Source organism: Stegastes partitus, unplaced genomic scaffold, assembly GCF_000690725.1.
Source record: "Stegastes partitus isolate 25-593 unplaced genomic scaffold, Stegastes_partitus-1.0.2 Scaffold30, whole genome shotgun sequence".
Lineage (NCBI taxonomy): Eukaryota > Metazoa > Chordata > Actinopteri > Pomacentridae > Stegastes > Stegastes partitus.
In genome coordinates, this window is record NW_007577761.1 from 819,636 (window position 1) to 833,623 (window position 13,988).

The window sequence follows — 13,988 nt, forward strand, 5'->3', positions numbered from 1 at the left end:
GCCCGAAGAAGCACCACAGGGTCACTGCCAAGAGGGCCCACCACCCTTAGGGCAGAAGATCGGGGTTAGGTGCTATACACAACGGGTGGTAGGCAGGAGTAGGCATCCTGGTGTACCGCCCCTGGTGGCGTAGACTAGCTCTAAGGACATGGAATGTCACCTCACTGGTGGGAAAGGAGCCTGAGCTGGTGCGGGAGGTGGAGTGCTACCGGCTAGACATAGTCGGACTACTGGAGAGGGGTTGGACTCTCTCCTTTTCCAGAGTTGCCCATGATGGGGCATCGGGCAGGTGTGGGGATACTCACAAGCCCCCAGCTGAGTGTCGCCTTGTTGGAATTCTCCCCGGAGAACGAGAGGGTTGCCTCTCTGCGACTGTGTGTTGCAGAGGGGAAAACTGACTCGTTTGTGCTTATGCACCAAACGGCAGTTCAGAGTATCCAGCCTTCTTGGAGTCTCTGGGTGGTGTCCTGGAAGGGGTGCCACCTGGGGACTCCATAGTTCTCCTGGGGGACTTCAATGCTCATGTGGGCAATGACGGTGAAACCTGGAGGGGCGTGACTGGGAGAAACGGCCTGCCTGATCTGAACCCGAGCAGTGTTCTGTTATTGGACTTCTGTGCTAGCCACGGATTGGCCATAACAAACACCATGTTCGAACATAAGGTTGCTCATAAGTGTACTTGGTACTAGAGTACCTTAGGCCAAAGGTCGATGATCGACTTTGTAGTCATGTCATCAGACCTGCGGCCATATGTTTTGGACACTCGGGTGAAGAGAGGGGCAGAGCTGCCAACTGATCACCACCTGGTGGTGAGCTGGATCCAATGGTGGGGAAGACTGCCGGACAGACCTGGCAAACTCAAACATGTAGTGAGGGTGAACTGGGAACGTCTGATGGAGGCCTGTGTCCATGGGGTTTTCAACCTCTGGAAGAGTTTCTCCTGCATCCCTGGGGAGGTTGGGGACATGGAGTTGGAGTGGGCCATGTTCAAAGCCTCCATTGTAGAAGCGGCCGTTAAGAACTGTGGCCAGAAGGTCACTGGTGCCTGTTGTGGCGGCAATCCCAAAACCTGCTGGTGGACACCAGCAGTGAGGGAAGCCGTCAGGCTGAAGAAGGAGACCTTTCGGGCCTGGTTGGCTTGGGGGTCTACTGAAGCAGCAGACAGGTACTGGTTGGTCAAAAGGGCTGCAGCTGCTGCAGTCGTGGAAGCTAAAACTTGGGTGTGGGAGGAGTTCGGGAAGGCTATGGACAAGGACTTTCGGTCTGCCTTGAAGAAGTTCTGTCAAACTGTCCGACGCCTCAGAAAGGTGATGCAGGGATTTGCCCAGGCTGTGTATAGCCGGGGAGGAGAACTGCTGACCCAGACTGGGGATCTTGTCGAGCGGTGGAAGGAGCACTTCGAGGAACTCCTGAACCCGGTAAACACATCCTTTGCTGAGGGAAGCTGAAGATTCGAGGGTTTCTGTGTCCATATCCATGGTAGAGATCACAGAATTAGTTAAAAATCTCCTCGATGGCAAAGCACCAGGTGTGGACGAGATTCGCTCTGAGATGCTAAAGGCTCTGGACACTGTCAGACTGTCATGGCTGACACTTCTCTTCAGTGTCGCGTGGGCATCGTGTACGGTGCCTGTGGATTGGCAGACCGGGGTGGTGGTGCCCCAAGCGAGGGAGTTTAAGTATCTTGGGTTCTTGTTCACGAGTGATGGGAAAACGGAGCGTGAGGTGGACAAGCGACTCGGTGCAACATCAGCAGTAATGTGGGCGCTGTACTGGACCGTCGTGGTGAAGAGAAAGCTGAGCCGCAAGGCGAAGGTCTCGATTTACCGGTCCATCTATGTCCCAACCCTCACCTATGGTCACGAGCTTTGGGTCGGGACCAAAAGAATGAGATCATGGATACAAGTGGCCGAAATGAGCTTCCTCTGTAGGGTGGCTGGGCTCAGCCTTAGAGATAGGGTGAAGAGCTCGGACATCCGGAGGGAGCTTGGAGTAGAGCTGCTGCTCCTTTGTGTTGAAAGGAGCCAGCTGAGGTGGTTTGGACATCTGATTCGGATGTCTCCAGGGAGGCTTCCTCTGCAAGTTTTCCGAACACGTCCACCTGGGAGGAGAGCTCCGAGGCAGACCCAGAACCCGCTGGAGGGATTATACCTCTCAGCTGGCCTACAAACGCCTTGGGATCCCCCAGGAAGAGCTGGAAAGTGTCGCCGGGGGGAGGGAAGTCTGGAATGACCTGCTCCGCCTGCTGCGTCCGCGACCCGACCCCGGATAAGCGGAAGAAAATGGATGGATGGATGGATGGATGGATGGATTGGTGGATGTTTCCCCACAGGGCAGAACTATGTGAAAACGGTAATGCTGTGGGACAGTTGAAGATGGTGGAAACTTTAAGAGCAATGTGAAACCAATAAACAAGGACTAGGTCAGTTACTTTGTTTTCATGCCATGTGTTGCGCGACAGTGAAACCTAAACTCAGCTAGTGTTTACATCTGTTCGCTTCTCTCCAGCTCCCTATGCTCGCATATGCTACATTTTAACACAGATGAAGTCCAAATAAAGCTACTCTCATTTACATATTTTCTGTCATCAGAGAACAGAATGAGCATAAAATAGTGAACGAAATGTAACCATTTCTCCATCTGCAGCTCTGTACTGCTAGAAAACAGATGAAAAAAAAACATGTCACCTGACAAAGACATATGTAAAACAAAATGTTGAAAAGTGCACAACGTGGGACCTGATATTTAGCTTGTCAGGATGATTAGACAGTTAGCATGTCCCAGATTTACCATCCTCTTCATCTCCCCTCCTCCTTTCCCCATTGTCCTGTGCACAACCATGCATGACCACAAATAGAATAAAAATAATAAAAAAACAAATAATACAGTTTAAAGAAGATCTAATTCAGTCCTTGGCTTCTGATCTTCTATTTTGGACTTGGCATAAAATTTAAAGAATGAAAAACATGCAGTTTTCTTTGTGAGAACCCAAAATGTCAGACTATTGTTTTAAACTGTAACAGGAAACTGACATCAGCTTGTGTAAATGCAGGATTTTGCTGGGTTTCATGAATAAATAATGAAATTATGAATTGTTCTTTCATTTTCTGATTTTGTATTCTCAATTGAATATAAAAATAACTAAAAGATACAAGGACTGCAAAGCTTTTGTTCAAGCTCCACTCCAGTTCCAAGAATGTTTCATTCAGCTTTCAGCTTCTTTTCATTTATGTCCAGAGAAAAAAATATAAAATCAAAATAAGAAAAAAAATACCAAACTCTCCTGAACTTTCATGGGCTAACCTTTATGGTCCTGATCTGTAATTCTCTGAGAAAGCTGCCAAATCAGAGCGAAGGACAGCAGTGATGAAGCTGCCACCCTTGACTAGCTATGCCAAAAGGCAGGAGCTTTTTATGAGGACAAAGCCTGCAGATGCACAGAGAGGTCTGTCTTGGTTACATAAGCTGCAAGACACAGACGAGTGTGAAGAGGCTCTCTCAGTGAACTCCTTCTCTGTGCTGTATGCTTATGTGACGCAAACCGGAGAGGAACAAAGGCAGTGAAGGTCAGAGGGCCTCTGCTAAATCTGTACCTGTGCTACTGCCACAGCAGGAGCGCACAGTATAGGGAAATTACACACAAGGTAAAAAGGTTGCGAGCAGTGGGTAATTTTAACAAAATATTCTTTTGTTCTTAAGTGTGCTGGAGGATTGTGTCATGTTGACAGAGCTGTGTTAGTGGGTCATATTTAATATGTGTGTGTCTTCTGCAAAGCAAAGCAGCCTAGCAATAAAAAATGTGTCTGTCACCTGGTGAACCCCGTCACTGGCGGTGTAGACGGAGCGCAGCTGCTTTAGGTTGTCTCTGGTGTGGCTCAAACCTCGAAGGGTCTCAAACATCTCTTCTACTGCAGAATGGGCTCGCTCTGTGGTCAGCTCCTCGGGGTTTGCACAACCTGGTACAGTAAGACACACATAAACACATGCGCTTACTAAACAAAGACAAAATTATAACACTAAATACAGCAAGAGTGTGACATAATGGAAGAAAATCAGCATGCAATTACTAACATTTGGGGAAAAAAAGTTTGTATTGCTGATTCAGAAAAACCAGACCACATGGTGCCTAAAACTAGGCTAAAGAAAGCTCAGCATGCAGCTTGACAACATTTGTATCTGCAAAAACAATTGGCCAGAAGATGTAGCATGTTGCTTTTTTGTGGGTAATTTTCTCAGCTGGGTGTGCACTAAAACCAATTATCAAGGTAAATGCATGGCAGCAAGAGGACAAGAGCTCCTTTATTTGAGTCGAAAGCACCACAGTCTAATCAAAAGCTAATGTTCCCTCCTTTCTGAAGAACTGCATAGGGAAGCAGAGATCGCTGTGAAATAAACACGGAATTACAGAGCATAAGATAAAAGAGGAGAGGCAGTGGCACGGAGAGAGTTGGGGGAGGAAGGACAAAAAGCGTAACATGAAAAAGAGGTAAACTGAGGGGATGAAGGAGGAGACGGTGAAGGAAGGAGGGAGGATGGTAGCCAAGATGACAGTTTACAGTGCTGTTGGCAAAGTAGGCCGACTGGCACCTGCACTTCCCCCTGGCACTGCTCAGGAATGTGGCGGCCTTCTATTAACAAGGAGGTTAGCTGCTGTGTTATGAAAGAATACAAATCTGAAAACGGAATCAGCACACCAGACTCACATCGGTGACGCATAAGCACAAATGAATGCTTTTGAAACAACGATGCAACAAACATCGATCAATCACAGCATTCAAAACCACTGACAGGTGAAGTGTTTAACATTGATCATCTTGTTACAATGCAATGTTGTGCTGGGTAACCGTGGATCCTGCCATTCAGGTGGATCTTGTTTTGCTCTGTGTTATCCACATAAGCACTGTTCCAGAGCAAGGACACTAGATGCACAGCAATGCTTCAGCATCCTCCTGGCTGCAAGGTTCTGTTTGCTGTACACTTTGTCATCTGCAGAAGCACGCCAGGGTTCACATGGACTCTCTACGTGAACTGGATAAATGTTTCACACAATATAAAACTATTTCACATCCTTCATAAAGGTCTGCATTTATATGGTTAATTTATTTGCTTTAAATGTAACTATTTGAAAATAACTGTTCACTGCTGGCAGTAAATTAAACACGAAAGAACGAAAGATTCAAGATTCAAGGCCTTTATTTATCACAAACACAGTTATAAGTCATATAACGTACAGTGAAATGCATTATGCACGTGTTCCAGACCAACAACAACAATACTAATAGTAATAAGAATAAAAATAAGAATAAAGAACAAAACACACAATCAATCAATCAATCAATCAATCAATCAATCAATCAATCAATCAATCAATCAATCAATCAATCAATCAATCAGTCCATCAATCAATCAGTCCATCAATCAATCAATCAATCAATCAATCAATCAATCAATATAAAAATCAAAGTATCAGATAGTGTCAATTAGTGCAAATAATAATAAAAAAAGATACACACTGCTCACTCGCAGTCTTCCTGGCCTTTAACCTGCATTGTTTGTTTTAAATGTCCTGCAGGTTGGGGAGGGTGGTTCTGATGGTGCGCTCAGCTGAGCGGACCACCCTCCTCAGGGCCAAGAAGTCCTGCTGTCCATCCAGGTGGTGATACTCCCAGCCAAAACGCTCTCAATGGTGCAGGTGTAGAAGTTCCTGAGCACCTTGAGAGGGAGCTTAAAGTCCCTCAGGCGTCTGAGGAGGTAGAGATGCTGCTGAGCTTCCTAACCAGGGTGTTGATGTGACAGGACCACGTCAGGTCCTGCGTGATCGTAACACCCAGGTATCTGAAGCTCTCCACTTGCTCCACCTCTGTCCCACTGATCCTGAGTGGATGGCATGCCCTCTGCTGCTTCTTGCTGTAGTCCACAATCAGCTCCTTTATCTTGCTGACGTTCAGGAGGAGGCTGTTGACTCTGCACCAGTCCTCCAGGTAGGTGATCTCTATTAAATAGTCCTCCTTGTTGTTGTTGGAGATCAGACCCACCACTGCTATGTTGTCAGCAAACTTAAAGATGGTGTTAGTGTCTGATGTGGACAGACAGTCATTGTTGTACAGTGAGTACAGCAGAGGGCTCAGCACACAGCCCTGGGGGGCGCCGACGTTCAGGGTGCGTGAGGAGGACAGGTGATTCCCCACTCGAACCACCTGTGGTCTGCTGGTCAAAAAGCTGTAGACACACCTGCACAGGGAGGAGGTGAGTCCAAGGTCCTGCAGCTTAGTGACCAGTCTGGAGGGGTTTATGGTGTTGAACGCTGAACTGAAGTTCACAAACAGTATTTGCACATAATTCCCCTTCCTCGTGGCCAGGTGGGCCAGGGCTGTGTGTGTCAGGTGATTTATGGCGTCGTCTGTGGATCTGTTTGGCCAGTATGCAAACTGTAAGGGGTCCAGGGAGGCAGGTAGGGACGAGGTGATGAAATTTGTATGTTAGAGGATTTATGCTGAAAACAAGTGATGACTGTCACGAGAGTGAAGGTTCTGGTCATGTTCCCAGTGTCTTTGTTTCGTCTTTTTCTTTGTGTCTGTGTCATTTTGTGTCTGTTCTTACATGTCTCCTGCTCCTGTGTGACCTGTAGCTATAGCACACACATATGTCCTCAAAAATTCTCCAACATAGGAATGAACCACAGCTCTTTCACCTGATTTTGCCCGATAATTCTGTCACAGACGTGTGCAAAGACACAATAGCGATATGTACCAGCAATGCTCACCTAATCAATGGCAATAAGAAACTGCTCGATAGAAAGTATTTCTTTAATGTATTAGATGCAAAGCGCCATGAAAGTGCACGAAACACAAAGTCGGGTTGCATGATTAAACCCAAAGCATGTTCCCTCTCTTGTTCATCCACAGACCGCTGTCATATCCTTTGGTAATGGAGCATGCTAATCTCCATTGCTCTCCCGATTGGCTTTTGATGTGCACTAGTGGCCTCTTTTCACCCTTTGGAGCTGGTGGTTGCTTTGAAAGATGAGGGCTTCGTAGTCTAAAGTTGCTCCCTATCTGGTGATATCTGTTCTGAGCCAGAAATTTGGAACCCTAACTTGGTTGCCATCCATGCACCTCTCAGTTTAATTTGCTTTCTTTATTTCAGACAGGACACTTTGTCAGATTTACCCATTTTTTTGGGATCACATGTATTTGAGTTTGGCGGTGACTCTGCTCGAGTGATGCTCTGGAACAATCTGAGCAAGCATGACACAGATTGTCCCTGAGATCACAACCCCCCCGGCAGAGCCTTCAATTCACAATATTCAAATACAGTACACAGTATAAACACAAGAACCAGGAGAGCAGCTAAATGGTCCTCACTTTACAAATCCAGATTACATAGATCCAAGGTACAAAAATGAACCATCTCCATCCTACAGTCCCACGATATGGGAAACAACTGGGGTTATTCAATTCAATTCTCAATTCAGTTTTACTTGTATAGCGCTGTTTACAACATATGTCATCACATAGTGCTTACATGGTAAGGTGAAGACCTTGAAAATTTAACCGGAGAACCCAGCAATCCAAAGCTGTCTTTGGACTCCCTCTGAGCAAGCAGTTGGCAGCGGTGGGAAGGACGCAAAGTTTATTTAATGTGTATCAATGTACGATATTGTTATTTTTATTCTTTTTGATTTATGTTTGTCAGTTTACTCATTTGTGTGTTTTTCATTGCTCTGATGGTAACCCCTTAAGACCTGAGCTCTTGTTTGAGATGTTTTTTTTTTTTTTTATTTCTCTTTGCTATTTGATCTGATCAAATAACAAAGAGAAATAAAAAATAAACAGGTTATTGCTATCACCTATGTACCTTGACAAATCGGCTGAAGTGGTTAAATTCTAAAATAAACCATTTCTTCTGCAGGCCTTTATTAAAAATAGATACTTAAAATCTACCAATAATTACAGATGCTGACCGAAATTAAACTTTTTGTCATTATACAGTTTTTAGCTATATTGCCCAGCCCAAATCTGTTACTCGTTGTAGTAGCTGGACACTCTTGGGTCAAACATCTGAGTTTATGTGGCTCTCTGCAGGATTCTTCCTATGCTAACAGTGTTTTTCCCTGTTTCTAGATTCTTCCTCATGTGCCAACCTGCTTGATCCACCAGTCAACTTAACAACTTCATCTCCATCTCCCTGCCTTATGTTTCCACTCTCAATCGACATCCCAAGTGCTCCGCAAACCTACTTTCAATGCATCCTGGTTTCCTGCGATTCTGGTTTGCAATCTGTTAACCCTTCTGCCTGTATCTGTGTTCTGCATATGAGCGGGCTTGTTACAAAACATATAACATGGAACACCTCGAGATTGAAACTATAGGGATCTGTAAAGCTCAGGGGAGAGGCAGATTCAGATGATCACCATACACGGTTATCAGAAAATATTAATTACAGCTGCTTTCAACTACCATAACAACAGGACAGCTATTCATGGAATATATTGCAAACCATACAATGTACTATAAACTAGGCCATCTCCATTTCTCTGAAACACATAATAGCGTGTGCCCTGCTCTCATTTAAAGGTAGCTGGAATCGTCAGGCGCTGCACACTAATTAGGCCGGAATCAAAAGGCTATGCATGACTTCTGCAACCACAGGGTTACATTCAAACCCCGGAACCTCAATTAAAGCTCCTGACCTAAAGATTGCATAACAACATATGAGCTCACATATCATACAGCTTTACTTTTGGAAGTAAAAAAGGAATTTTGGAAAGAAAGCAAAGGCAGATGCATATATAGTGAGCAATATGTGAGTTTTGAAGATAACATCTAACATTCACAGGACATCTGGTAAAAATCTCCTTTTATCCACACTGACTTGTGCATGTAACATACTACACCGTAAATTTATAGATTGTAAAGACAGCTATATCACTCCCTTTGAGAAGACATTCACAAGGCTGAACAGTGACCTACATGAATAAATGCTTTGCTTGATTTTATTGAGCACATTATATACGTTCAGGAATCCATCATTGTTAGCACAGTTAGATAATGCACACAGAGCAGCTTGACTTTTTCAGGTCTTAGTCTCTGTTTTCTGTTCTCTGTAAGGTCCTTTCCCTTCCTATATAGATGATATCAAATTTACCAAGGCGAGTCTTTGTTTTGAGTCGCTGTCTTCAGGAATGTGAAGTGTCTAGCCTGTTGGCTCACACTTCTGCACTGCCCTGGCTGAGAGGAAAACTTTAAAACAGCGGGTCTATTTGACTGAGCGGAGCGTGAAGACTTAGTCAGATGTGGGTCTTATCTTTCCAGACACCCGCAGTGGAGCAAAGCATCCTACAAAACAAACAACTGATGTTTGTCTCTGAGGATTTATACTGCGAGAAGAATTTAAGAAAATAAGAAAATGCAAATGGCAAATGTGCAGTAAATCTGATTGACCTGACACATACCGTGTGCTGAATCTGAACTGTAATTGGAGCGGACTGGATATGATGGCGAGGTAGGGAGGAGATGTGGAAATCTGTTCAAGGGCTTGCGTGTCTACTGCGAGAGAGTCGGTTGACTTGTTGCCAAAGCATACAGTGCAGGAGCAGGGCTAGGTCTGGGGTTGTGGCAGGCTGCTGGATGCTGGCCCCCCTGAGGCAATCTGTGGTTTAGATGTTGATCGTGGCATCGCAGATCCTGAGCAGGAGCAGAACCAGGTGCTGATCCGGGAACATCCAGCTTGGCTGTGAGACTGAACACCTGTGTCTGAATTCATCTCACGTGACTCTGCCATGCCACCCACCATATCGGCACCATCACATTTACAACACCACACGCTATCTGATGTCTGTCACACACACACACGTGTAAGTTGAATTCCAGTTTCTTCAAATTGAGTGAATAATAAACGCTTATTTAAGAGTCACCTGACTGTGTTCCACCATAATTCCATGTTTTTATATGATTACAGCTCTTGTAAAACTGAGACACGAGATGGGAAAAGATGAGTGTGCATACCATTTAAATATCTCTGCAAACACCTGAGTGCCAACTTTTGTCTATGTATTTGCTTCCCGAAACAGCCAAGTCAGACAATCACCAACTTGTTCAGAAAATTACAAAGTAATACCCAAGACTGACTCAGCAGCACTCTATGCTGCTAAGAGACGGAGAGATTAACGAGAGAGAGAGACTGTAGTTTGATTGTGATACAAAAAACCATAATAGTCCAGGCAGGAAACGGTTGATTGAGGGTTTTCTTAATTAGATCTAACAGAGCCGGAGGTGAGCAATAGTTAGTAAGAGAGGTGCGAGCGTAACCTGTGACGCCAGAACCAACCAACCAGAGGAGCGCACAGGAATTTATCGCTAATGAATAGAGCTGGACAGGGATGAAAAATAAAATAAAGAGCTGTTGAGAGGGCGTTAAATATTTAATGTTGCCATTTAAAGAACTGTTACACTTCAAACTTACATAATCACCCTTTAAATAACAGCAGTGTCAGATCGACATGATTTTAATCTGTGATTTTCTGTCAAATAGGCTGTTTCTGCATTTCCTTTTTGAGAATGTATAATGCATAGATTGTGACTCATATGTCAAGTGCTAAAACCACATGAAAGTGTAGGAATGTTAATAAGGATGAGGCAGGTGTCAGTCTATGCTTTCATCACTGTTAAAAAAATTCCACAATAAAACAAAACCAACAGTGCATCCCACCGTCTCGCCAAAGTTTCCATCTATGGCCCTCAGCTTCAAATACACTAGTTCCTGCTGAAGATGCAAGTTTGTAAAAATGTACGGCTGGGCATTGTAGTTTTTAGCAAATCTTACTCGAACTGGAGAAAATAGTGCATTTGTTGGGGATTATTTTCAGCTGTGGATTAATACAAATTTAGTGTTCTAGTGAGTCATTACAGCTGCAGGAATGTTAATGTGACATTGAGATAAAATACAGTTGTAATTCTCATGGTAATGATGGAACATGACACCAAGCACAATGATGCAACAGTGGAGCTCTATGAGGTCAATCCGTCTTTGCTACACAGGAAATACTTCGTAGGAGAAGTGGTTTATTCATAACGCTGGTCTTTTTGTGAGATTTCTCCCTGACATTTACTGTAACCGTTCAGATCCTCAGCAGGAGCTGGCGTTGATGCGGGAACATCCAGCTTGGCTATTATGCTGAACACCTGCATCCAAATTCATCCCACGTGACGCTGCCGTGCTGCTAAACATATCAACGCACATCACATTTACAACACCCCATGCTGTCACGTGTCTGTCATGCAAATATGAGTTCAATTCAGGATTCTTCAAATTAAGTCATTAATAAATGTTTTTTTAACAGCCACCTGACTGTGTTCTAGCATAATGCCATGTCTTTACATGATTACAGCTTTAGTAAAACTGTAACACATGATGGGAAGTGATGAGTGTACATGACACTGAATGGCTCTGCAAACACATAAGTGTCTGTCTAAGCATTTACTTCCTGAAATGAATCAGTTTGACTATTACCAACCTGTTAGGAAAGCCACAAAAAAATAGCAAAGACTGACTCAGCAGCACTCTATGCTGCTAAGAGACGGAAAGATTAGGGAGGGAGAGAATGTAGTTTGGTCCAAAACACACAACCATAAGAGTCCAGGCAGGAAACGGTTGATTGAGGATTTTCCTAATTAGATTCAACAGAGCCAAAGGTGAGCAAGAGTGACTAAGAGAGGAGCAAGAGTAACCTGTGACGCTCAGAAGGTGAAACCTACCAAGCAGGAATGTATCACTAATAAATATAGCTGGATAGGGATTTAAAATACAATAAAGAGCTGCAGAGAGAAAAGGTATGCCATCAAAGACTATGCTGCAGATTTAATGTTGCCATCTGAAGACCTGTGACAGTTAAAATCTACATGTTCATACTTTGATGATCCATGTAATTGGAGTCTGTAATGTGCCATCAAAATCACGATACTAACTCTCATGATAAGGGAACATGATGGGATACACCTATCACCTTTACCATTAAAACCACCTGCCTAACCAGTGTAGATCCCTCTAAAGGTGCGCTGGGGTATCAGACACCAAGACATTAGCAGCAGATCCTTTAGGTCCTGAAAGCTGCCGGGCGGGGCCTCTATTGAACTGGCTTGTCCAGCACAGATTATCATTTGGACTAAAATCTGGGAGGTTTGAGGTCAAGGGAACACTGTGGAGTTTTTGTCAAGTCCTTTGAAGAGGCCATTGCTACATGCCAAAGTTAGATCCATGTGTCAGAATCCAAGGTTTCCTGCAGAACATGGTCCAGAGCATCACAATGCCTCCACTGGTCCACCTTTTTCCCATTGTGCATCCTGCTGCCATCTCTTCCCCGGGTAAGTGACCTGACCGTTCACATGATGCAAAAGAAAACATGATGACATGTCTGGTGAGTATGCTGGCCATGCAAGAACTGGGATGTTTTCAACTTCCAAGAATTGCGCACAGATCCTTGCAACATGGGTTCATGCATTTTCATCCAGGTCGTGGATAAATAGCACAACAATGGGCCTCAGGATCTCATCACGGTATTTCATTCAAAATGCCATTAATAAAATGCACCTGTGTTCGTTGTCCATAACATAAGACTGTACATACCATAACCCCACCACCATCATGGGCCACTCGATTCACAACGTTGACATCAGCAAACCGCTCACCCACATGACGCCATACACGCTGTCTGCCATCTGCCTTGTACAGTGAAAACCAGGATTCATCTGTGAAGAGAACACCTCTTCAAAGTGCCAGACGCCATCGGATGTGAGCATTTGCCCACTAAAGTCGGTTACGACGACGAACTGCAGTCAGGTCGAGACCCCGATGAGGACGAAGAGCAGATGAGCTTCCCTGAGGCAGTTTGTGCAGAAATTCTTTGGTTATGCAAATTGTTTGTTGCAGCAGCTGTCCGCGTGGCTGGTCTCAGACAATCTTGGAGGTGAACATGCTGGATGTGGAGGTCCAGGGCTAGTGTGGTTACATGTGGTCTGTGGTTGTGAGGCCGGTTGGATGTACTGCCAAATTCTCTGAAACCCCTTTGGAGACGGCTTATGGTAGAGAAATGAACATTCAATTCATGGGCAGCAGCTCTGGTAGACATTCCTGCAGTCAGCATGCCAACTGCATGCTCCCTTAAAACTTGAGACATCTGTGGCACTGTGCTGTGTGACAAAACTGCACATTTTAGAGTGGCCTTTTATTGTGGCCAGCCTGAGGCACACCTGTGCAATAATCATGCTGTCTAATCAGCATCTTGATATGTCAATCCTGTGAGGTGGATGAATTATCTCGGCAAAGGAGAAGTACTCACTAACACAGATTTAGACAAATTTGTGAACAATACTTGAGAGAAACAGACCTTTTGTGTACATAGAAAGATCTTAGATCTTTGAGTTCAGCTCATGAAAAATGGGAGCGAAAACAACAGTGTTGCTTTTTTAAATTTTTGTTCAGTATCTAGGAAAATGGGATTGGGTATTGGCAGATATTAAATATTAAATGACTGGATCAGGAGAAAACAACAAACAAACAAACAAACAAACAAAAATAAAACATTACTTTAATTGTAGGGCTAGACTTGAATATTTGGTTGCTGTGGTGGTATCTGGACACCAATTTTGATATTCGAATATTCCCCACGCCACACCCCCCTCAGAAATTGCTATTTGGACCAGCCCGACCTCATTGGAACATCCCTAGTTCTATCTATAACCAAGGTTAGGGTTTCCAACAATTTCCGTTCTTTGGACCATGTTGGTAGGTACTAACCACTCCATACCAGAGACACCTCAAAAAAACCTGCCATTTTGGAGACACTTAACTCCAGTCATCTAGCTGCCCAATTTGTTCCTTGTCAAAGTTGCTCAGACTCATATGCTTGCCCATCTTTCCTACTTCCAACACATCAACTTCAAGAATTGATTGCTTCTTGCTGTCTAATATATCCCACTCCTTGCTACTGC

The 13,988-nt window shown here is 44.4% G+C and overlaps 1 protein-coding gene across 1 annotated transcript in view; it reads right to left on the bottom strand.

The window, feature by feature from the left end:
* scfd2 (sec1 family domain containing 2) overlaps positions 1–13,988 on the bottom strand; it is a 105,859-nt gene that overhangs the window by 15,891 nt on the left and 75,980 nt on the right. The window contains exon 6 of the mRNA XM_008299278.1: positions 3,811–3,956. Coding sequence (XP_008297500.1) covers positions 3,811–3,956 — 146 coding nt within the window. The remainder of the gene's footprint in view (positions 1–3,810; positions 3,957–13,988) is intronic.